Source organism: Rhinolophus hipposideros (assembly GCF_964194185.1).
Source record: "Rhinolophus hipposideros genome assembly, chromosome: 6".
NCBI classification, from domain to species: domain Eukaryota; kingdom Metazoa; phylum Chordata; class Mammalia; order Chiroptera; family Rhinolophidae; genus Rhinolophus; species Rhinolophus hipposideros.
Genome location: NC_138052.1, coordinates 53,124,460 through 53,149,897, shown reverse-complemented (window position 1 = coordinate 53,149,897; position 25,438 = coordinate 53,124,460). Strand labels below are relative to the sequence as shown.

At 36.3% G+C, this 25,438-nt stretch overlaps 1 protein-coding gene across 3 annotated transcripts in view; it reads left to right on the top strand.

Annotated features, from left to right (window-relative positions):
• Positions 1-25,438, top strand: part of PDE11A (phosphodiesterase 11A) — a gene marked incomplete at its 5' end in the record, with an annotated part of 327,465 nt that overhangs the window by 97,535 nt on the left and 204,492 nt on the right. For all 3 annotated transcript variants that reach the window (XM_081051501.1, XM_081051500.1, XM_081051499.1), the window contains 2 exons: positions 14,591-14,680; positions 20,009-20,149. In XM_081051501.1, coding sequence (XP_080907627.1) covers positions 14,591-14,680; positions 20,009-20,149 — 231 coding nt within the window. The remainder of the gene's footprint in view (positions 1-14,590; positions 14,681-20,008; positions 20,150-25,438) is intronic.

Genomic DNA, 25,438 nt, shown 5'->3' with positions numbered 1-25,438 from the left:
ATTCTTTCTCAAAGCAAGGCAAGTTGATATAATTGAAAAGTTGGCCCTTTGTCCGCTCCAACACACCTCTGCCCTCTAAGCTTCCTGGTTGCTGTGTGTGCACAAGAAGACTGGCACTATGTCCTCTCTTGCTAAGGGACTGTGCCAATGAAAGCTTAACAGCAGATAGAACATGAGGATACATATTAAATCCTAAAGACATATATTTAAGAATTATTCTTGAGAAAGTTTTGTGTCAGACATTGTCTCTTGTTTGAGAGGGACAGGGAAATGAACAAAATATTGACTCTAGAATCAAGGAGTTCACTCCATCCCTGAATTTAACATTGAATTTTATAAATTCCTTGAGCTGGCAGCCTTGTCTAGCTTTGATTCATGGTCAATGGATAAGTGTTAGAGCAGTCATGAAATCAATCTGAACTTGGTAGAGTAGGTCTACCAGAGATACTAGTAAGAAAAACTTTCTGCCCTTTAAGACTAAAACAAATAGCATTGTTGCTCGTAGCTCAGACAGAACTCTACTTGGAAGTTAACATTTCTGTAGTAGCCAGACTCTGATTTGGTCATGGTCATGGATGCTGTAATATATAGATGTAAGTCCAAAATACAATTTGGGTTCATCTGTGACCATGTTGCAGTTGATTTTGGTAAGTGAGGACAAGAATTTAAAGCAACGTCCCGTATTCTGAACATTTAAAGGAAAATAAAAGAGAAAGGAGATGGGGGAAATCTATAGTTGTTTTTTTTTTCTTTAATCAAACACAAGTTGTGTCCCACTTTGTCCCTTGTTATGTAATAAATTACACTTTAGAATAAAGCAGATCTCTGTATTACTTGTCCTGGTTAATGTGTGTATTTATGTATGACATCTTCTATACATCCTTTTAGATATTATTTTATAGACTGTGTTATTACATCATTCTTTTATTTATTTAAATCTATTGATGTCTTGAGCAGCCCCTACATGCTAAGTATTATGCTGGATGTTCATAAACATCAACCTAATGCTCTTAAGAACCCAGGAATATTTTTAGGGATAGATAGATTTCAAAGTTGATGAAATTGTAAATAAATGTGGTAACACTGAGAATTCTGTCTGAAAGGAAGGCTAATGATAATGTTCCACAAGAATTATCTAAAATACTTGTGTGCACTTATTATTTGGGGAACTCAGCACTTAGTAGGAGGGTCATGGTTTTCCTCTGGATGACTACCCTATCCTCTATTCTCAGTCTGTTTCTACTGCAGCCCAATGATGTCCAGATGGCTCAGTTCCGGCCTAGCAAAGAATTTGACTTCAGGGATGGGTTTAGTGATAACCATGTAACCCAGTTCGGGCCATTGAGGGCCAGACTCGGCAGTTTTGTGCAAACAGTCAGGGAAAGGAAGTTCTCCCTGCACTCCTGAAATTGCACCTTGAAAGACAGTCTAAAACTAATGTGGTGCTTGAGAATAAAGCCCACAGGAAGGAAAGGTCGGATAAGAGGTGACTGAGGGACATTTTTATGACTTCATTCGAGCTCTAATCTAGCATCTGCTGGAGCTTGTTCTTCCCCTATACTTTTTATTATGTGGACAAATACGTTTCTATTTTCTGCTTATGCCACATCCAGTTAGGATCTTGTTCACTTGTAACAGAAAGAGTCTTGAAGATATGCTGTGGTCGTGCCAGGCCCTGTGTCAAGTGGCAGAAGGACATGAAGATGAGTAAGCCATTGTCTCTGCCCTCAAGCAATTCACAATGTATCCGGGGTTATAGATACTAATAAAAATGAACTACAATATAAAAGTGCTATATTAGTGGTATGTACAAAGAGCTATAAAAGCATGATAGAGTACCAGTTACTTGTTTGACGCAGTGGAGTGTCAAAGAGAAAATGGTAGAGCAAAAGGAAAGATCTAGAAAGATTTCATTGAGATGATATTTGATCTGGGCCTTGTAAAATAAGTAGAGTTTCACAGATGGACAAAGTAGGCAAGGACATTCTAGAATGACAGATTAGGAAAACGAAGACAAAAGGTATAAAAATTTATTATGCATAAGAGTGACTGTTTTACTATGGCTAAGATACAAGGGATGTGGAGGGAGAAGAGTTCTGGAAAAGAAAAGTATGGTGGGGTCAGATTGTGAAGGGCTGTGAATGCCAGATCCTCTGGAAGCCACAGAAGAGCCATAGCTTGGATGGAGGTGGAAGTGAGGGACTGGGAAGTAATGAAACGAAGCAGACAATGTTGAGAGATAACTAACAGGTAAAATTGACAGGACATGGTGACGTGTTGGGTATGGGGCATGGTTCCTAGGTTTTTGGATCCAGCCTTGTTTGAAAGGTCATGCCTCCAATAAGACACCACATTCCTCTTGAAAAAGAAATAAGTTGTCAAGAGTGGTCAGCTGTGAGTTCTGTCTTTGATAAGGTGTTTGAGGTGCTTTTGAGATATCTAAGTGAAAATGTTGAATAAACAGTTGGCTCCCGTGCTCAAAGGAGAGCTCTGAGTTAGAAATATAAATATGTGGGTCATAAAGATGTAGATAATAATTTAATCCAGTGTTACAGTTAAGGTTTCTGAGGATGAGAAAAGGGTGAAATAGGAAGCCCCAGCATCAAACCTTGAGGAACAAGTAATGGTCAGCTGGGGGAAAAAAATTCTGCAGAAGAAAACTGAGGAGCAAATTTTTATAAGATTAGCAAACATAAGATATTTTAATGGGCTTTTTAAAATAAACTCTCTTCTTTACGAAAAGAAAAAAAAGATATTCTAATGGTATTCACTTGGGGCAGCTTTCTTTTTCCCTTCCACCTTCCTGTCTGTTTTTCCATTTGTCAAGTGTTGCTGGAAGGGCCACATTTTGGGCATCTAGTGAGGGAAGAAGTCAAGTTAGAGATGCATTTAGTTTGAATTTAGTAAGATATATTTATATGGTTTTCAATACCGTTTGTGTAGAGTTAAGTGGTTGCTAGGCTTATGTTGTAAGAATGGCTTCCCTGAATACTCTTTCACCGTGTATCCCAGCTCACTCAGCGTCCTGACACGAAGCTTCAAGTCCAGAGGTCACATACTGTGATAAGAATGTATTCTACAGTATGTGGCCCTGGAAGTATGCACAGTGGAGGAGAAACAAGGTTTGAAATGTACAGAGCCGGAAGCTCGTCTATGGTAAATTCTTCCAAGCATCAGATGTATAAAATCTGTTCTTTATAGATGCCTAGTCACAGCTGAAGTTCTCTCCTGTCAGGCGCATGCTCAGCAATGTGGCATATATGCAGTGATAAACACACTTTTCTTTATTACTCTTAGAGAGAAATTATGCAAAATATAATTTATTAGAATTCCTGCATTTGTAGAATACAAACCTGTACTAATACTGCAGATAGGAAATATGTCTCTGGGTGAAGTTGTATGTATTCTGCACCCCAACCATCAATAATATAAAACAAATTTTGATTGACCATGCAAGAGAAGGCTGAATTATTTTTCTCTATGCCTACAGAAAAATAAAATATTATTTTTTACTAATGTAATATAATAATAAATATTAAAATATTTTATTTTTCTGTATGTCTACAGAAAAATCATATTTAAAATTGTTATCACGTGTAGAGTTGATCAAAAAGGATGCTGTCCAAAATTTAGGAAAATTAATAGAAATATGCTATTTTTCTGGACATTGTGATGTTTGTGGTATTTGTCAACTTTTTAAAATTTGTAACATAGGATGATCTCTTCTTATTCTAAATGAATATTCATTTTGATAACTAATTTTGGTTTTCCTTAAAGATCTTCTTTCCTGAATGTATAAATTTCAGGCCTCATAAAACTGAATTTGCTCCTGGTAAGATATGAGAACATTTGAGTAAACCTATCTGATCATTTTCTTAAAATACGTTTCTCAGAATGGAATTGTAAGGACAAAAGGCCTGTACCTTTTAAAGGCACTCAATGCGTTTTGCAAAACTGTTCTTCGAAAATGCTGCACCAATTAATCTCCCTCAAGTAATGCCTATTTCCCCACATTATTATGAGCCCTGAGTATAGGCTCTAATTGTAATATTTGTCAGTATACTAGGAGATGTGTAACTCATTATTATTTTAATTTATATTTCTTTGATAATTAATGTTCTTTGAACATTTTTAACATTTTTTAGTCATGTGTATTTCTTCTTTTGTGAATTGCCTGTTTATATCTTTTCATCATTTTTATGAGGATTTTTATCTGATTGATTTGAGATCATTTTTTCCTATTTAGAGTATTGACAATTATTACAAACATTGCAAATCATTTTTTTCTATTTTGTTTTGCTTTTTACCGTGTTTCCCTGAAAATAAGACCTAGCCGGATGGTAAGCTCTAATGCGTCTTTTGCAGCAAAAATTAATATAAGACCCGGTCTTATTTTACTATAAGACCAGGTATAATGTAATATAATATAACGTAAGATAACATAACATAACATAACATAACATAACATAACATAACATAACACAATACAATACAGTACTGGGTCCTATGTTAATTTTTGCTCCAAAAGACGCATTAGAGCTGATTGTCCGGCTAGGTCTTATTTTCAGGGACACGTGGTAATATTATTTTATACCTTAAGATAAGGATGTTTTCAATTTCAAACATATCCAAAAACTCATATACTTTCCATAAACACATATACATTTAGTGTTATGGTTTGAAAGGACTCTCACAGTTAAGGACTATATAAATATTTACACTTCCCCCATGACTTTTAATTGTTTTAAAAACTCTATCTTTAATCTCTCTGGGATATTTTTAAAAGATTTTCTAATTGTTAGGGGTTTGTTCCCCACAAAATGATGAACTGTTTGTCCTAACATAATTTGTTGACTAAACCATTCTTTTCCCATGGATTTGAAATGCCACTTTTGTCTTACTTGTTATATATACTGGTTCTGAACTCTGTTCCATGATGTTGTGTGATAATCATGTCCCCAGTACTGCTTTATTTTGATCATCATAACCTTACTTACTTCTTATTTCTCTTGTTTCTTTTAATGTTATTTGTTATTATTGTACATTTTCATTCCATTTGAATTTTAGAATTGCTTTTTTTTCAAATTCTAAAGATGTTCCAATTTTCTCTAGAATAAAATTTATAGATTAATTTTAAGGGATGGTTTATCTATTTTTAGTATTGGGTCCTTTCATTTACAAACATGGCCTGTTTCTCCATTTTTCTCCAAAAAATCTTTAATGTCCTTTATAGTTTATTAAAAATTTCACAGCTAGTGGGTAGTGGATTTTATCAAACGACTTTTTAGAATATTAAGGTGATGATATTTTTTCCTTTATAAGTTAATATGAAAGTTTGTAATAATTGATTTTGCAACATTGACCCATTAGCTTATTCTAAATAGAAATTCTTGGTCATATTCCATTATTTTTATATTTCCATAAATTTAATTTCCTAATATACTGTATGTATTCAATCTTCTAATATTTTTATTTAGAATCTTGATAATCTTTTTTAACAAGGGACTTACTTTCTAGGTTTAATTTTTGTGCTATTTTTATTAGGATGTACTATCAGGATCATTATGTTTTCAAAAATACTTGAAAGTTTTCTATCTTTCTCTGGATTCTAAAATAGTTTGAATATCATAGGAGTTACCTTTCTTGTGAAAGTTTGAAAGAATTTGCCTATGAAACCATCTAGACCTGGCACCTTTCCTGAGAATGATTTTGTTACAATTCTCTGTTATTTTTGTAATGATTGTTTTACTTAGATTTCCTCATTCTTCTTGACTTAATTTTGTTAATTGATATTTCTTTAAAATTCACAAGTTTATACGCTTAGGATTGTACAAAGAAATCTATTACAATTATTTTAATTATTTTCTGTAGCTGTGATTATAATTTCTTTATCACTTCTGTTTTAGTGTATTTGTGAGTTTTTTCCCTCTGATTAAACTAGTTAATGATTTATTTGTCTTATTGCTTTTCTCTGCAAGGGCCATTTTTACAATAATTTATCAATTTTACTAGTTGATTTCCTGTTTATTATTTTCAGCTTTATTTTTACTAATTCCTTCCTTCTGCTTTCTTCGGGTTTGTATTTTTGTTCTTTTTGCTTACACTGTATGGAATTTAACCCTGAAAATAAATATTGGAATGAAAAAAAGAAACAGCAGGTAAAGGAAGTGATGAGACTATATGTTGCTGACAGAGTGAATGGGTGAAAAGTGGAAAGTGTGTATGGGGGCAATAAAGCATTTGGGCTTTGAAGATAGCTTCCTACTTTGTTAGCTAGACTGTTCTAAGATACAGAATGAGAAACCTTGCCGAATTAAGATGAACATAGAAAGCTTCCTCTTGCTTATTTGGATTGATACCCCACTCTGGTAATAATGATTAACCCTTCGCAAAGTTTTGTTTATTGTTAGGCCAGACTTTAAGCTCTCTCTGTCTTCAAGGTTATCCATTGAGAACATTCTGAAATTACTAGGTACCAGTTCTGTGCTTTAGTTGAATAGATATATCATATGGATTTGATTTAGGATTTTACATTTATAATAGTCATTTATAATATTCATATTTAGTTAAATATTAATGCCCTACACATGGTTTTCATAGCCTTATCTGTTTCTTCTCCACTGGAGAATATTGCTGGAAATTAAAAAACACTCTGGTTTATTATCCATGTCATTGGTGTTGCATTTTGATGATGAATTATTTTTGGAAAATGAAAAAAAGACATATAAGTGAATGAATCCCCTCTGGGTCTCATGTGTTTCTCTGAATAGCACTTTTATATTTCCTCACTATTTTTCCTGAGATTATTACATATCTTCCATATGTATCTATAAAATACCAAGCCTTAGTCTTAAATATTGGAGGCACTTTCTGATGAGCTTCTAATGAGATTTTTTAAAATACCGCATATAATGTAAAAATGCTTCCACAAAAGTAGTTTGAAAAAAACTAGTTTTTTTGTATGTGTAAGGCATTTATATTGTTTCTTAATTCCTTAATTATGACAAGGCACAGTGAGATGGACAACCAATTTGTTTAAATTTATGACTTTTCTGGGTAGGAAACCAAAGGTTAGTGAGTTCTTGGTACATTGCAAGTGTGAGAGGATCTTGGCTACTGTTACAATAATCCAGAGATGGTGAGGGATGAGGGTACTGTGCCAGAGAAGCTCAAGAGTATGGGGATGGAGGCTTCAAAAGCTGCTAAATTGCTGACTTGCTCATGCCTATGTAAGGATAGTAATTAAAGATGGCTTCAAGGGTTCGGAACTGGGTGATTACAACTTTAATGGTTCATGTGGCACATATAGGACATTTTGGAGGAGGAAGCTCATTTTCTTCAGGAAGAGAGGAGAACTGAGATGGCAAACTTGATTTTGGAATGCTGAGCTTAAGGTAGTATAGTAGCTCCCCTTATCCATGGTTTCGCCTTCCATGGTTTCAGTTACCCATGATCAACTGTGGTCTGAAAATATTAAATGGAAAAATTCAGAAATACACAATTCATAAGTTTTAAACAGTGCACCTTTTTTATTTTATAATTAGAGTTGACATTTAATATTTTTATGTTAGTTACAGGTGTACAGCATAGTGGGCAGACATGCATATAATTTACGAAGTGACTAGTACCATAAGGCTAGTACCACCTGGCACCATGCATAGCTATTAGAATATTATTGACTATATCTCCAATGCTTTTCTTTACATCCCTATGACTATTTTGTAACTACCAATTTGTATTTAATCCCTTCACTTTTTCACCCACCTTCCAACCCCTTCCCATCTGGCAACCATCAGTGTGGTCTCTCTGTCTATGTCTATAAATCATGCACTGTTTTGAGTAGCATGATGAAATCTCCTGCCCTCCTATTTCGTCCTGTTCTGGACATGAATCATCCCTTTGTCAGTATTTCCACACAGTATATACAGTCTTCCTGTTAGTCACTCAGTAACCATCTTGGTTATCAGATCAATTCTCACAGTAACGCAGTGCTTGTGTTCAAGTCACCCTTAGAGTAGCCTAATGCTAGGTCACAATGCCTGTGTCATTCACCTCACGTCATCTCATCATGTAGGCATTGTATCATCTCACACCATCACAAGAAAAAGGGTGAGTACATACAATAAGGTATTTTGAAAGACAGAGAGACCACATTCACATAACTTTTACTACAGTATATTATTATAATTGTTCTATCTTATCATCAGTTGTTTCTGTTAGTCTCTGACTGTGATTAATTTACAAATTAAGCTTTATCATAGATGTGCATGTATAAGAAAAAATATAGTATACATAAGGTTTGGTACTATCCACGGTTTCAGGCATCCACTGGGGATCTTGAAATGTATCCCCCTGAGGGCAAGGGTGGACTGCTCTAATCTCTTTCCCACCACAAGCCCAGGCAACCACTAAGCTGTTTTCTTTCAATATAAATTTTCTTTTTCTGAAATATACAATGAAATATTTTACATCCATAGAAATTGGTCATAATAAGTGATAGTTGGTAATAAATAGTGAAAAAAGCAGATGAAATATTATGTATAGGATTAGCCTGTTTGAGTTTATGTGAAGAGAGAAAGAGAGAGGGGAGAACTTGAATGATAGTCTCCAAAATGTTAACAGGGATTACCCGAGTGGTAGAAATATGAGTACTTTTTTGTTGTTGTTGAAATCTATGATGAGAAAAAAAAATACAAATTACCTTAAAAAAGAACATGGCTCCTGAACTGGGTTCTTTCAGGATTTTCACTTCAATGGAGTGTCTGTGAATAAGAGGGTGGGAATTTAGAACTGCCTCTGGACATGAGAGGGTTATGTTTCTAAAGTCTCACAGGTTGGGGATGGGGCCAAATAGAAATAAGTTTATTGACCAGGATCTGCATGATTCAAGTGCTCAGCAGACCTGAGACTCTTAAAAGTCACAGAAAGTGTTATTGATGTCGCAAGGCAATTTGGTATTTGCAAGGCTCCTTACTCAGACTATCTTATAAGCTTGGCCTCTAGTATTGGTATTTCAGCCAATACTAGCTTCAAGGAGAGAGGTGAGAATAGTGGAATTGGAATAGTGGAATTCCAGTTCCTCTGTGGTTCCAGCTCTAATAGCCAGGGGCAGAAGCAGAAGTACCTACATCCCCCGTCTCCTGAAAAACAAAAATGGAAGATGAATGAGTTACTCCTCCTTTATTCGCTGTATTGCTGTTCCTCATCTTTTGTTAATAATGCCCCCTCTCCATTCTCCTTAGAGTGTTAATTCTTAAAGTGGACAATTTCAGAAAGTATGTAATTGGATTGTCTGTTACATACCAATATTTTTAAAAAGGAAATTTGGTACTTTATGGCTCTGTGTATTTTTTGGAGACTGTTTTCTTCAAAGAGGGCACAACACTGATGGGAAAAGGCATGCTGTGGTCAAGAGTATATACTTTGGTGTGAGCTGACAAGATTCATTTATGATTCTGATTTTGAAATAAAACCCTACTGTGTTTACTGACTTCGCATAGAAACAAAATTGCAGTGAACCGAGCTATACCCCTGGAACCGGGAAATTCCTCTGAAGTCGCTGGAAAACTTCAAACCCATTTTTTTTTTTTACTATTTTTAATATTCTATTTCTAAAAGATGTAGAAAATGTTTCATTATGTGAAAGTAATGTGACTGTTTCCATATTTTGATAACCTTATTTTCCAAATTACTTTACTTGAAGAGCTTTTTTAGTATTTGAATTAAAACTATCTTAAAACATCATTAGTTTCAAATCAATGGGGCCCAAATCAGTGAAGCTTTGCCTAATAGTTAACGCCTGAGGGCAGAAGAGACTTGAGAACCAAATCTTTGGGTTTTCTCAGAAGGAGATGCTGCATAATTGGAAAACTTTCTCTCACCCATTAATATGGCTTACAGTGATGTAGCCCTTCAAGCTATTTTGCCTTCAGGAAAGGGGTCCATAAAGGAGATGCCCCACGCCCCTCACTGAGAATCTTTAGTATAGACCTCTAGTGGTCTTTAATGATATATAATTGGACCCGACCAGACCATGGGGCTTTAATAGCCTTTCTCTGTGGTCTGTAAGTTTGCAAAGGCTTGTTACCTACTGTCTTTCTTTAGGACATTGATGGAAAGTCCCAGTGCTCACATTCTATACTTATTAGTGATACTTTTCATGAGTTTCCAGTGCTAAAGTGACTTTTCACACTGTTTAATGATTTTCAGTTTAACTCCCTTTCTGAGTGGGATGTCATAAAGATTAATTAGCCAATGTTCATAAAGTGCTTTCAAGCTGAAAAGTGCTTCACAAGGCTGTACAGACTCATTAGCTTCTTAGTCATTAGGCTTTTTAGACCTTTCAGCATTCCGAAACTAGGTGGTGAAAGCCAAATTAGTATTTTTTGTGTGGAGGAGGGGGACTTCAAAAAGAGTAGAATAGAGCTATATAGAGAGAAAGAGCTATATAATATATATATTTTTAAGACATCTGTTGCACTGGGACTGAAAAAAGGTATTAAAATATTTTGTTTTGTTATCTTCTGTTTCTCTACTGCTTCAGCTTCTCTGACTCCCTCCTTTCAAAATGTATTTGCCTGCTTATCCTTCATATTTATTTAGCAATTCTACTGATTATATTGTCATATGGATATTCATAATGGAGTTGAATCTGGCCCCAGAGTGTTAAATTGTTGTGCCAATGAATGACAGAGTGTAGATCATTCCCTTTGTAAATAAATATCCCCTCTCAGTTTGAAATGTGTCATGAAGGTATCATATTGTCTCCATCCATAGTAATCTTTGGTCATTATACATATTAGAATTCTATATGATTTATTAAGCTTATTATTGAGGCTGGAAAAGTACAAATTGTTCACCAAAGACATAAAGATGTCCTAAAAAAAGAGAAAAAACAAACCAAAGACAAAGACAGATTGGCAGCTGACTTTTTAGCAGAGTGAACTGCATATGATAGGGTAATAATATCTTCTAAGTACTCAGAGAAAGTAGCTGTCAACCTAGAATTGTATACCCAGTTAAATTACTTTTTAAGATTGATCATAAAATAAAGACATTTTTATACAAAACAAAAACAAATCATTTATCATCAGTGCTAAAGAATATTCTAAAGGATTGTCTTCAAAAAGAAAAGTAAAGAAAAGAAAATTATCCCAGAAGGAAGGAAGGAGACGCTGAAGGAATGAAGAGGAAAAATTGTAAAATACGTGGGTAATCTAAATAAGCATTAAATAGTAATAATAAAGTCCAATTTTCAGTAACAAAACAAGATAGAACAAGAGAAAAAGTAACATGTATACCAGGAAAGCAGAGTCAAGCGTCAAAGTATTCTGAGATCCTTAACTTATTTGCAAGGATGCTAAAGATGTTATATAGATTTTGTTAAGTATGTACATAAAAATCTAGTCTAATCACTAAAATAAAGGAAATGTTATATGTAGAGGGGAAAATCAATGGAATCAGAAAAGAAATCAATAGTAACCAGTTCAGTAAAAATGGGAGTAAGGAAATGTAATGTAGATTTTAGTAACTGTTCCTGGGGCACTTACCTTACAATTACAGATACTAAATTACTATGTTGTGGAGTTCATAAATACACACACACACACACACACACACACACCTATAGGACAAATGAAAAAAGAAAACGATAGTCTTTATGATATGTGAACAGGTGCTTCTGGCACCTAAAATCTTCAGTAACAGTATCATACAGATTACACGGGCCATATGTTACAGGAGAGGAACCTCAATTGTAGGGAATCCAAATCTTTTATAATGGACAGTAAACCTGCCTAAACTCTGCTCCAGAAGGTGATATTATCTTAATTACAGTGCATAATAAATGATTCTGGTCTTTACTCTGGAAGAAAACATTATGTTTTTTCCAAGGCTGTTCACTGTTAAAACACCTTTGAAAGATAGAGCCAGTACCTTTGTTTCTAAGATGTGCAGAAATGTGAGAGATCCATGGAGATTTGTCTCCAGCAACTCTGGGTAAGTTCATAAAGCCTTAGTTTTCTCATCTGAAAAATGCAATGAATGGTATAATATACATAGTTCTGAGGATCATATAATATGGTACATATAAAATACTTAACATCATATCCAAGGACTTTGTCAATATCAATTACTATTATAAATGATTATTTCTTGAATAAGATGTATGTTTATTGGCTTATTTATTTTCTCTAGCAAATAGAATATTACAATTCACTGATGTTTCTGATTATCAGAATCACAATATATTAGGACCAGAAATATTTTCCAGTAAATCCAGGCATTTTACAGATAAGGAAATAAGTTCAGAGAGGTTAAGTGGCTTATTGACTTTCTCACAGAACAGCTAAGTAAAATACAATGGTCATGTAATTTAAAATTCAGATTCTTTTAAATTGTATACAATGCTTGGAGTTCAATAAATATCGATTACAAATGAATTGAAGCAAGCCTATGATATATGAGAAAACGTTTCGCATGTTCATTTGGTCATTCTCATTTTCCTACTTGCTTGGCCTAAAACAACACCTTAAACTTGGCCCCTAAAGGCAAATAAAGGAAGGAAAGAAGGAAGGAAGGAAGGAAAGAAGGAAGGAAGGAAGGAAGGAAAGAAAGAAGGAAGGAAGACAGGAAGGAAGGGGAGATTTCAATAAAGTAATCCATATTTCCTCTTCCCCTCCACTTCCATCATAGTCAGTGACTCCACTGCAGGAAAAACAAACAAACAACAACAACAACAACAAAAACCACAACAGTAAACAATGAAGAAAGTGCTTTCTGTATGTGTAGGTGATGTTAAAAATGCTCCCGTTTTGGCTAAAGGCAGGGAAATTCTGGCAAAATATCTGGTAGCTTTATGTCAACAGCTTTATAATGGTTTATTGACAAACATCTTAAGGCATGAAGGGGAGTAGTATGGAAGGGGAAAGAGGTGGGTGACAGAAATACCATCTAGTTCCAGAAGGCAGCGTGTGATCTTCAGTTGTAGAATTAAATGTGAACCTGAGTTCCTATGTGAGTTTAAGCAAGTTACTGAGTTTCCTGATCTCTAAAATGTACGTAATGTTGTTCTATGAGGAGCTGACATGCTATTCAAATGAAGCAACGAGCTGAGAGTGTCTGGCATATAGCAGGTCCTAATTAAATATGCATTTGCTTTGAATCAAATGTAGTGACGGAATTCACCCTGAAAACTGTAAAAATCAAATGATTAATTTTGTACCTCTATTTAATACTAATCCTACTCTTCTTCTCTCTTCTTTAAGACTATGGTCACGGTATTAGGTTCTACAGCATTCTGAAATATTTTGAGGGACCCAAGGTCAGAGTTGTATATTCCCAGGTAATCAAAGCAAGATTTTAATAGGAAAGAAGTTATAGAGAGTGTGAATCACCCTTCATCTTTTGTCTACCTCAAGCCCTCGGCAAAATCAGCTTCCACATAGGTAATTCTGTTCTGGGTTTCTGAGACGTGTCTCACATGTGCCGGTGGGGAGATCTGCTCCTGCTGTTTTTATCCCTCACCAACGGTGAGCACGGCACTGCCCTCTTCTGGGCATCACAGAAACTGCTCTGTTTTGCCACTGCTCTGTATCTCTTCCCAGGGCACCATAGTATGGTGTGTGGTGTGGTATATGTGGTGTCGTGTGTGTGTGTGTGTGTGTGTGTGTGTGTGTGTGTGTGTAAGAGACAGAGAGGCAGAGATAGAGAATATGATATAAAACATACCCTTGTCCCCTTGGCGTTGGAGAAGTCCCAAAGATGTCGTGTGTCACAATATCCTACCTTATGAAGAGTTCAGGGAAATAATTCTTTAAGTTTTTTCCTTGGGGCAATCAGACGTTCTGGAATTAAATTTGAATGAGAGTGCCAGGAAGTACTGAAAATCCCTAGAACTGGACCCGTGGTGATGAGAAAGCCTTTGTTAGGATGGGCCCCTCACATCTAGCTGTTACTCCCCATAGGAGAAGTATTCTTTTAAAGGATCCCCAGCCTTTCCTCAAACAGATTTCTGTAGGACCATCTCACCAATTTGCATTCATGTCCAGTTAAGTCAGCAGAGTAGTGGGCACAATTTGAGCTCTTTTGCATGAGGCTATTAGGCCTTCTGGCCCCTAAGTTCCTACTGGGCCCATCCTAACAGACACACTTAAATCTGTAGCTAACCAAATTCTAGGGTCCAGCTACAGATACATATGTACAAAGAAATAGACATATATCCTGCCTACCGCTAAATCTGAGTGTGGGCACTTGGCTTAAATTCTATTTATATCAGAATTCTTTCATTTTTCATTGTTCACAGAAGGAATACAAAGGTGATTTAGGCCTAGTTCCTGTATCACAGCCATCATAGTCTATTGCTTCACTTTGTGTCTTCATAGATGTACTGTCCCTACTGAAAGTTTGACTGAGACCATTTTACATGTAACTCTGAAAAAAATATCCTTTTTTTTAAGTTAAGATAAAAGTATCAACAGCTCCTTACTCAATTTCTATGGCTGAAAAGAAAGTATCACAATCAGGTATATGCAGGAAATGTGGAATTTGGTTCAGTGCTGTTTTAATGTTCTTAACACTCTCTTTGCCCCAGGTTATGCAGATGTATCTTCCATTTTGTGGAATTGCCATATCTAATGCTCAGCTATTTGCTGCCTCAAGGAAAGAATACGACAGAAGCAGGGTGAGTAGAAAGAAACACTGATGACAACCCTCAAAGCTCTCTCTCTTTCAAGTGTCTGTGAGTCGTTATGTCTTTTAAAAACTGCAGATGATCTTTGAAGAGGCCAAAAAACTTTTTTATTTGTATAATCCTTCAAATCTATAGTTGAAGTTCCTCTTTAAGCAATAAGCTTAAATGGAAGCAGATACACATTTTCTGTTATTGTTTAGTGGAAATGATACCAGCTTCTTTTACAAAGAAAATTAATTTCACATCTATACTGTAAGGCAGCAGATACAGTCTTGCTTATACCTTTGAATCAATAACATGATTTATAGATATTTATACAATTCAATTTCTTTAGGAAGCAAGGAGTGTTATAAGTGATTTTATCCCACCTTACAAGTTTTGTTTTTGAATTGAAAGATTTTCTGGAAAACTAGCACAACATAACTGGACAATTTGAAAACACTATTTTATAGGATTATAAAGAAACGCATACAGAGATTGGTCTCATATACCTTCACCACTTATAACAGAGTTAAATAGTTAAAAAACAAACAAAAAGACTGATGTTTAAAAAAGGCTAAACTATCCAATAGAGATTAAATTATATTAGGCTCACTATAATTTTAAATATAAGGAAATTATTGTCACAACTTGGAAATATATTTAATAAGATGTTCCGAAAGATTGGAAACCCTCAGTTAATTAGTAATCGAATTTATCACAAGTTTCATTTGCTAAGCATTATGATTTATGAATATTTCACAGTGAACAGATGAACCCAATTGACTACTACATTCATCTTCTCTAGCATAGCATACATATCACACATTTTCTCTGTCTTGGGTCTTGTTTTCATCTGTAGCCCCATGCCTTACTATTTTCCTTTCATTTGACAGTCCAGAAATGTAGCCCCCAAGTTCCAGAAAACAATCTGTTTCACTTTCTCATACCTTTAGCCAATTTCTTCCTCTGCCTTCAATTTTGTCCCACTGCCATTTGCCTTGCATTTCCTTCAGGACCTACCTCAGACTGTTAATTAATCTTCCCTTCTTTGCTTATTGTTTTTCTTCGTATATACTTTTGTTCTATTGTGATACGTAGCACATTGTATGATATTTATCGATGGCTGTCCTCTCCAACTACATTTTGAGCTCCTTAAGGGACGTTTCATGAATTATTAATCTTTGCATTCTCATGTAGAGCACAATTCATTGATTTAGCCAACAAATATTTATTGTGTGGCACCCTTCAATCACTGTCAAATAATATTTTAATATAATAGCTAGTGATAAATGCTATAAAGAAAAACGAAGTGAGATAAAGGGATAGACTGATTCCTGAAGGACAATTTGGGAGGATGTTTATTTCAGAAGGTGATTCAGAAGGTCTCTATAAGGAGATGATATTTGAGCAGAGAGTTGAATGGAAGGAATGAGCAAAGCCATGCGTAGGTCTGGGAAGAGCATTCCAGGCAGTAGAAATATTAAATGCAAAGGTGCTGGGGCAGGAGGAAGCTTAGTCTGTGTGTCTAGAAAACAGAGAGGAAAGACCTCAAATAGCCAAAACAATACTGAGAAAGAAGAACAAATATGGCGGCATCACACATCTGGTTTTAAAGTATACTATGAAATTATAGTAATCAAAACATTAGGGTACTGGCATCAAAAACAGATGCTCAAGCTAATAGAATAGACTCTAGAGCCCAGAAATAAACCCAGGCATATACACTCAACATATATTTGACAAGGGAGCCAAGAATACTCAATGAGGAAAAGATAATTTTTTCAGTAAACAGTATTGGGAATACTGGATATTTACATGCAAAAGAATGAAATTGGAACCCTATCTTACACCACTCACAAAAATAAACTTGAAATGGATTAAAGACTTAAATGTAAGACCTGAAACTTTAAAACTCCTAGAAGAAAGCAGGGAAAAGGTCCAGTGATCTTTTTGTATCTGACACAAAAGCACAAGCAACAAAAGCAAAAATAAACAAGTGAGACTACATCAAACTAAAAAGCTTCTGCACAGCAAAAGAAACAATCAACAAAATGAAGAAGCAACCAACAGAATGGGAGAAAATACTTGCAAACTATGTATATCAAATAAGGGGTTAATAGCCAAATATATAAGGAACTCATTCATACATTTTAATAGCAAAAAAACAAACAATCCAATTTAAAAATGGGCAGAGGATATGAATAGACATTTTTTTTTCCCAAAGAAGACATACAAATGACCAACAGGTACATGAAAGGACGCTCAGCATCGTTAATCATCAGGGAAATGCAAATCTAAACAACAATGAGATATCACCTCACACCGGTTAGAATGGCTTTTATACCAAACAAACAACCAAATTAAAAAACCAGGAGGTAACAAATGTTGGCAAGGATGGGGAGAAAAGGAAAACCTTGTGCACCCTTGGTTAGAATATAAATTGGTGCAGCCACTATGGAAAACAGTATAGAGGTTCCTTACAAAATTAAAAATAGAACTTCCATATAATTCAACAACGCAACTTATGGACAGATATCCAAAGGAAATGAAATCACTGGCTTGAAGAGGTTTCTGTAGCCCCATGTTCTTTGCAGCATTATCCACAATAGCCAAGTCATGGAAACCACCTAAGTGTCCATTGATACATGAGTACATAAAGAAATTTTTGGTATGTATACACAACATAATATTATTCAATCATAAAAAAGAAGGAAATCCTGCCATTTGTGATAACATGTTTGGACTTTGAGAGTGCAGGGCCAAGCCTAATAAGTCAGACAGAGAAAGATAAATACTGTCCGATCTCACTTACATGTTGGATCTATGAAAAGCAGAACTCATAGGAAAAAAAAAGTAAAATGGTGGTTGCCAGGGGCAGGGGTGCGAGGCAAATGGAGAAAATCTGGTCACAGTGTGCAAACTTTCATTATAAGATGAATAAGTCTGGAGATCTAATATTCAATATGGTGACTACAATACTGTATTATAGACTTGAAAGTTGCTAAGAGAGTCAATCTTAATGTTCTCACTACAAAAAAAATATATAATATGAGGTGATAGATAGTGTTAACAAACTTATTGTAGTAACCATTTCACAATACACGTAGATGTGTAGCAACCATCACGTTGTATGCCTTAAACTTACACCAAGTTATGTCCATTGTATCTTAATTTAGCTGGAAAAAAGAAAGAAAGAAGTGACTAGGACTAGGGCAGTGAGAAGTGAGAGATTGCCCCTAAATTACAAGGCTTACTGATACAAAAAATGAGTGAAAATAACTTTGGCTTGTACCACTAGCAAGTAAACAGTGAAATATAGTAATCAAAAGTTTGGGGAAGATGTTAGGACTCGAGGTTAATATTTAGGAACCATCAGCATGTAGCTGTTTCTTAAAACCAGGGTATCTGGTGGGTTAATGGGGCGGTGGGGAGGGTGGGGGAGAATGTGAGGATAAGAGAGAGAAGAGGTCCAAGAATGAGGCCAGGAGCAAAAGTTCACTAAAAGAAGGAATCAAGGAGTGTCTGACTGTGGGAAAGGCTTCCAGTGTCTGTTGAATTGCATATCATGCTACATTTTCTTCTCCGTTTCTCCTACTCTAAAGGTAGTCTTCCGTGTTATTTGTGAAACTTTTATCACTGGTTAGTAAAAGCAGCAATTTTTAATTAGAAACAATAAAATTACTATAATATGATTTGTAAGTGCAAGACTCGAGGTAGAATGAGTGTTTCCTCTGAGATAAATGTTCTTGTACGTGGGTCCCAGAGGCCCTATCCATACAGTCACAACAAATTGCGAAGTTAAATAATTGTTTAGTTAATATGATCCATCTGAAGAAATAGTCTGGATGATTAAGGAAATAATGTTTCCCCCTTAATAACAGGGAATTTTGTTGGTAATTATTCAGCCAATCGCCTCATCTTTAATGTTACTTTGGAATATGAAATCATTGCACATTGAACACTTACGGTGATTTGCTGTCCAAATGCCAAACAGTCGGGATACACTTAAAGCTTTCTTTGCCTCCTGGTGTTTCTCTTTGCTTTGGGATCCTAGAGCAATTCTTAGCCATATTCACAGGCTCTCCTTAGAGAAAACACTACCCAGGATATTTGGTCCTTTTTCAGAGGCCCAGTGAACTGGACTCATTCAAATGGTTTTCTATCTGAGTAGAAGCAGAGAAGAACTTTTCACATGTTTCAAATGGTTTCAGGACAAATCGAATTCATTACCAAATTTGAAAATTAGTCATGTCCCTGGGATGATGACCAACACCATCTACCTGAATAGATGTGAATTTACTTGAAAACCTATGAAATCCTTTTGTGAGAGGTCAGACTTGAGAGTGCACATCCTATTAAATTCTATTGAATAAAGCACCCTCTGTCCAATTCACTGGCTGTGTAATTTTCTGATTGCTCTTTGATAGCAGCATAATATCTACCACCTGTGCATAGCCCAGAGATTCTTAAATCTCTGTAAACGTCCATCCATGTAATGAAAAATTCCAAATAAATATTGATGTTATTTCAATGCAAAAATTGCACGCTAATTTAGCTGGATAAAATAACAGGTTATTACAATTTGATTTTTAAATGAGCACACCATTTTTAAGTCAGAATTTCGTTTTGTTCTTTTCATTCTGCTGTATTAACAGAAAACCATGAACAGAAATGGCATTTTCTTTCCTGAGATATATAATGGTATTTGCATATTCTCCTGGACAGATTGAGATGAAACAGTACTTCTTGTGCAGAAGGATTAATGGGGGTTTTATATATTTTGAAGGCTCTGAAACTTAATTAGCATTCACCACTATAATTCTTTCAGAGTTCTGTGAGATGTGTATTAGTGAAAATAAGTCTCGAGTGTGACCACAAAGCTATTTCTTCCCGATGGTAAAGAAGGGCTTGTAATTTTCTGAAATAAATGTGCGTTGGAGGGAATCAGGTATTCGTTAGTTATAAAATGTTGGGTTTATACCTAGTCACATTGCAGAAAAAAAACTACTGTGACTGGGGAAGCCTAGCCTATAATTAATGGCTATATAAATCATGTAGTCATTAGCTATATGGGATGTAGTCATACAGTTATATGTGGAAATTATATGGGATTATATGGTCTGTCACTATTCTTGAGTTGTATTTTGTAGTTCAAGACTGTTATAAAAAAGAATGATGGAAATATGCCAAAATAATCAGTAATGCTTTAAAAATTAGCCATAGAAAAGTATTTATATTTTATTATAGTGAAAACTAAATGGAATTTTGAGAGAAAAACACCCAACATTTTTATTCAGTACTATATCCACCTAAATACACCCATTTTATCTTTCCTAGGCTTTGCTTGAGGTGGTTAATGACCTCTTTGAAGAACAGACAGACCTGGAGAAAATTGTCAGGAAAATAATGCACCGAGCCCAAACTCTGCTGAAGTGTGAGCGCTGTTCTGTTTTACTCCTCGAGGACATTGACTCACCAGTAAGTCATCTTTATCTGTCATGTAGCGTTGAAGACTGAGTTAATGGAATCAAGTTTAGTTTATTTGTAATTAAGCGTGTGGAATTGTGACTTGAACCACTCACTCTCTTCATGCCTCTTCTACCCATGGGGTGACTTTTTAAATAACTTAAGTTTTTTATTTCCCTTACATGTCTTGTTTTGCTCTCACCTTAGAAACATAGACTCTTACGCTGATGAAGACCTTAGATATCTATCCCAGTCCCGCGTATTTACAGATGAGGGAGCTAAGGGACTAAATGGTTGGCCCAATCTCACACAACTGGATAGGAGACGATCTCGGGTGCCAGTCTCCCATCATATTCACCCAGCGAGCAGAAGGCCCTCAGTATTTGTGGGTGTGGACTGCAGTCCAAATCATGCTCCATAGCCCTCTTACTAAGACTAAGATTGGAGAAGCAGTGCCTATTGTTTTTGGATCCGCGACAGTTTGTACTAGAGCTGAGTGTAATATCCAGCCTCAGCTGGGCTGGGCTGTGCAGTCTCCAGGTTCTTTTACTGCTGCTTTGGCCCTGCCGACTCTAGCATGGGGCACCCCAGTCAGGTGGAGGAGGCTCATTTCTTTTTCACTGCAGGGATTCCTGTTACTCCAAACAGGAATCAGACTACTTGAAGGCCTCAAGCCTGCTGCATCAGGCTTTCAGGTTCTGTTAAGTAAGTCCTTTGGCTTTTGGCGGGAAATCTTCTGGGTAAATACACAATATTGAAAATAATGATCACCATCCATCTATCTTCCTGAAAGTTTAATGTCTAAACCCTCAGCGGCAATTTAATATCTTTGCTGTGAACTCTCTTCAAAGACCAGGAATTGTCTAGCAATTAAGTGATGTTTTAATACCTCAGAGAATGATATTTTACTGCAGTTTACTTAGAAAAAGGTTATTGTCTTTGCTTTTCAGTTTGTGTTCCTCAGAGAATGAGAACCTTAGGATAAATTTTCGAGATGTAATAAGTATTGTAAAACTTACAACATTAAGTTTTTAAAAAAATCTATATATGTCTAAAATGTTTAGGAGTGTTTGCCCATATTTTGGCAGAGCTTGAGGTTATTTCTATTTCAGCAGGGGTGGTTTAAACTAACAGCCTTGCAGTTATCCTGTAATTGTATCAAACTCGGTGGAACCTTGGGAGAACACATACACACACACACACACACACGCACACACTCGCACACACACACCCTGTACGTATGGAGTGCTTCCGGATACTTTGTGAAGTACTTGCGTTCATTTACTCCTCACTGCATCCTTATGAACTAGGTATTATTATTATCATCCTCATTTTATAGATGAGGAAGTAAGGCTTAGGGTGGTGGTGCTTGCTAGGGTCTCCCCCACCACCGGACTCTGAAGGCCCTAAAAGGAATGGGAAAGGTGTTGGGGTGCTTGTTGGTGCCTTGGCAGGCTGTGAGCTCTCACTAAGCAAAAGCAGGAAGGGGTAGCTGTTGGGGCTTCAGCTGCCAGGACTCCCCGAGTCACTCCCAGGTCCCTGAGAAGGCAGGTGGCTGAGGGGCCAGGTGAAATCTGGACAAGGTCAAACTCATTGTTTACTAGTTCAGTTGGAGATGGACATGAAAGTAATTTAAATCGGCTTACGGTGGTCATTCTTGCCAGTCTGCAAACATAGACTAGTTATTATATGAGGGTCTTGCTCTTTGACAAATCAAATGAACAAACACAGGTGACAGAAGTTGATGTGGGAGGTGAGGGCAGAGTTGGAGGCAATAATAGTGACAGTGATAACTTCATGGCATAAAGTCTGGAGAGGGGTCAAAAAACACTAGATTAGATGGTATTAGCAACCGCTGTGTTGCTGTGTTACTGAAAGTTAAAAAGACCTTTTTACTCTCACAGTTGAACATTCCAAGGCTGCAGTGGTAGGGTCAGAGCAAAAAATTCTGGGCTACTCCCAGTCATTTCTTCTTTTTGTCTATCCATTCCCCCTCAACGTGAGGATGAACTCCTATAATCCAGAGGGGCAGGGTCTGTGGGTAAAAGTGAACTGTGTGCAAAAAGAGGAGACTAATGAGCTCAGTATTATTTTAGAAGCTGTGAAGATTTCTGCCAAGGCTGCTGCTGCCTGGGGAGGTGGTGGGAGAGTTGAGGGTGGGTATGGGATGTGTATGTGTGGCATCGCCATGCAGAAAACCCATCCGTGTTATGATTTCCTTTATCACACTTCTCAACAAAGGTTTTTCAAAACTTCACATTTAAAGGGGCAGCTATTCCGTATACTACCATAGTCATCAGGGAGAAATTATAGAAAGAAAACCAGACACAGTCACTCCATGTACAGAAGGAGAAGCCAGACTGAACACGGCACCAGATGCCAAAATCTGGTGCTAGAACAGTGGTTTCAACAGACAGAAAATCCTGCAGAGACAAAGTTCTCTGGCTGGAACCTCCCCTTCCCCATCTCGGAATGCTGCATGGATCGACCGGTATTAAAAACCTTTGTGATCTAGATTTAATGAGGGGTTTAAATGATTATCAGAGAAGGGTTTGAATGATTATCAAGCAATACCTGTAAACACTATTTTATGGACAAAACAAACCCAGATAGATTCCTATTCAAAGGTGAGAAAACAAAGGTAGAACTTGATAATATGATTTTTAATTTCTAAAATTTCATATGGAAAAATAAACATGTATGAGTAGCCAGAAAATTTGTTGAAAAGGCAACAAAAATGAAGGTTTTGCCTGTGAAGCTGTTCCAATGTACTATAAACTGAAGGTTAGTTCCTCATAAATAAACAGCTGAATGGAACAAAATGCAAAAGACCCCAATCCGTGTAAGAATTGTGAGTAAAGACTGCTCCCTTCCTTGCAGAGTTTAGAAAATTGTTTCTAAAAACAAAAGTGTGTTCGAGGACTAGAGAGTTTCAGACTTAGAATGACCAAATTTATTTTATTGCAAGTATTTCAACAAGAAAGATGCTTTTTATCGTTATAAAGGGACACATATAAATCTCACCATCACTGAGCAAATCCAGAATTCTACTAAACCTTTCCATTATTACTTCTGCCCTTTTCTTCTTTATTATTATCAGCAGAACTACAACTAGCAGGATACTTCTCGACATTCCTGAGCACCTTTGACGCCCCTGGTACAATTGTCCTGGCTCCCTTTGTCCCCCAAGTGCCACAGGGACAACAGTGGGTTGCATTTCAGAAAAGCAACATCGTGCTTGGAGAACCTATTTCTTTACATTTAGTGGTATCAAGCCTGCTGTGTGGGGAGAGATGTTACCTCATCTCTCAAGTCTGCTCACTTCAAACACAGTCCTGAGAAAGGAACCAGATAGAGACAGATCAGGGCCTTGCAGTCTTGGCATACACAGAAAAACTCTCCACTCAGAGCTCATGTGGTTGCCTCTCCCGATAGATATCTTGGTTGCATGGAATATTTTAATTTTAATGTGTCAAATTTATCAGTCTTCCTTTTTGTTTTGTGCTTTATGGGTCTTGTTTTAAAAAAACCAAAACTTTATCTATCTCCATGTTTGAATGAATTTCTGTTATATTTTCTTTAACCCATCTGGCATTTATGGTCTCACATATCCATCTAGAATTTATTTTTTGTGTATAGTGTAAAGCTGTTTATATATATAGCCAGTGTTTCCCCCTACACACTTTGTAATGACACTTGTATATTATATCAAGTTTCCTTATACATGTCGTTCTGTTTCTGAGCTCATGATTTTGTCCCACTGTTCTATTTGTCTGTTTCACACCATCTTATTTTCTATAATTGTACAGTATTCTTTGGTTTCTGATAGGGCAAGTCCTCAATGTTCTTCTCCTTTAAAACTGGCTTGCCTATTTTTGTCCTGTTGCTCTTCCATATAGATTTTAAAAGCAGCTTATCAAATTCCATGAAGAAAACTACAGAGAGTTTGATTGAAATTGCTTTAATTTATATATCAATTTAGGGGATTACTGCAAGTAATAGGACATACAAGGGAAAGTGGCTTGAACAGTAAGATTTGTATCTTGTATAACAAGTCTGCAGGAGGCCATTCTGGGGATTGTGCGGCAGCCAGATGATACAATCAAGAACCCAAGTTCTGTCCCTTTCCCTGTGTTTGTCTCAGTGGTCACCAGCTGGCTTTTACCTCGTGATCCAGGAGGCTGACGCAGCTCCAGGCAGCATGTCATCATATAATTATGTACCAGGAGCAGAAGAAAGGAAAGCTTCTTTTCACACATCTTTCTTTTCCTCAGGGAGGAAAGTATTTTCCAAAAGGGACGTTTCCCCTTGACTTTCCATGGCCCATTAGTCAAGAACAAGATGATGTTGTTCAAATCATTTATATTCTTAATATTATTCTGTTCTTCATCTATCATTCTCTGATAGAGATGTGTTCATACCTTCAGCCTAACTGAGACTTCGCGATACTTTCTTGTCTAATCTGTAGGTTGTTTATTTAGTTATCTATATTGATATTGTTTATGTGTTTTTAAATTTGGGATTGCACCTCATTTTAATGGGAAGTGTTTTTGTTCATTTGTTTGTGCCATTGTTTTCTTTGATTCTCTCGTATTCTCCCCTCCCTGTCTAATAGTTTGCAGTTTCTTGGCCCCTACTCAAGAACCAGGGTCGTATCCTGGTGGCTTGAGTCTCCTGTTGTGTGATAATAAATATTACACCAAGCAAGAGGCAGCTTGGTTCAGTTTCTGGAGGTGAAGCCGAGTCCTTTGTCTCAAAGGAACACTTTTAGTTCCAAGATCCTAGCAGCAGCTGAAATTCCAGCTCTCTCTGCCTGCCTGTTTCTGGACTTGGGGCACAGCGGGCGTCTGTCTCCAGGCTTGGGCCTTAGAGACCTTTCTTCCCCTTCTCTCTCTTCCCCTTCCCTCCCCTCCCTTTCTCTTTTCCTTTTCACCTCTAGATGTCTTTTTGGTTTTCTCTTTCTATATTTTACCAATCTTTGCTCTGTTTTTGGAAGAAAACAGATGTGTCAAAGGATGAACTTATAGTACGATCTCTTCTGGTATCCCATACACTACTTTTTACAATCAGGAAAAAAAAAGTATTATTTCAGGGGGAAAAATATGCTCAAACTTTTCTTCCTCTAAAAATAACTTTTGCTCTTCTTGATTTTATTAGAATCATTCCTGGAAACAAAAATGTGTCATTATTTTGTTGTGATTTGAATATTTTAAAAAGTGGTTTATTGCAGATGTTTATTTTATGGCCTCTCTACCTTTGAGGGGGAAAGGGAGGAAATAATTTAAATCTAGTTGGGGAAGC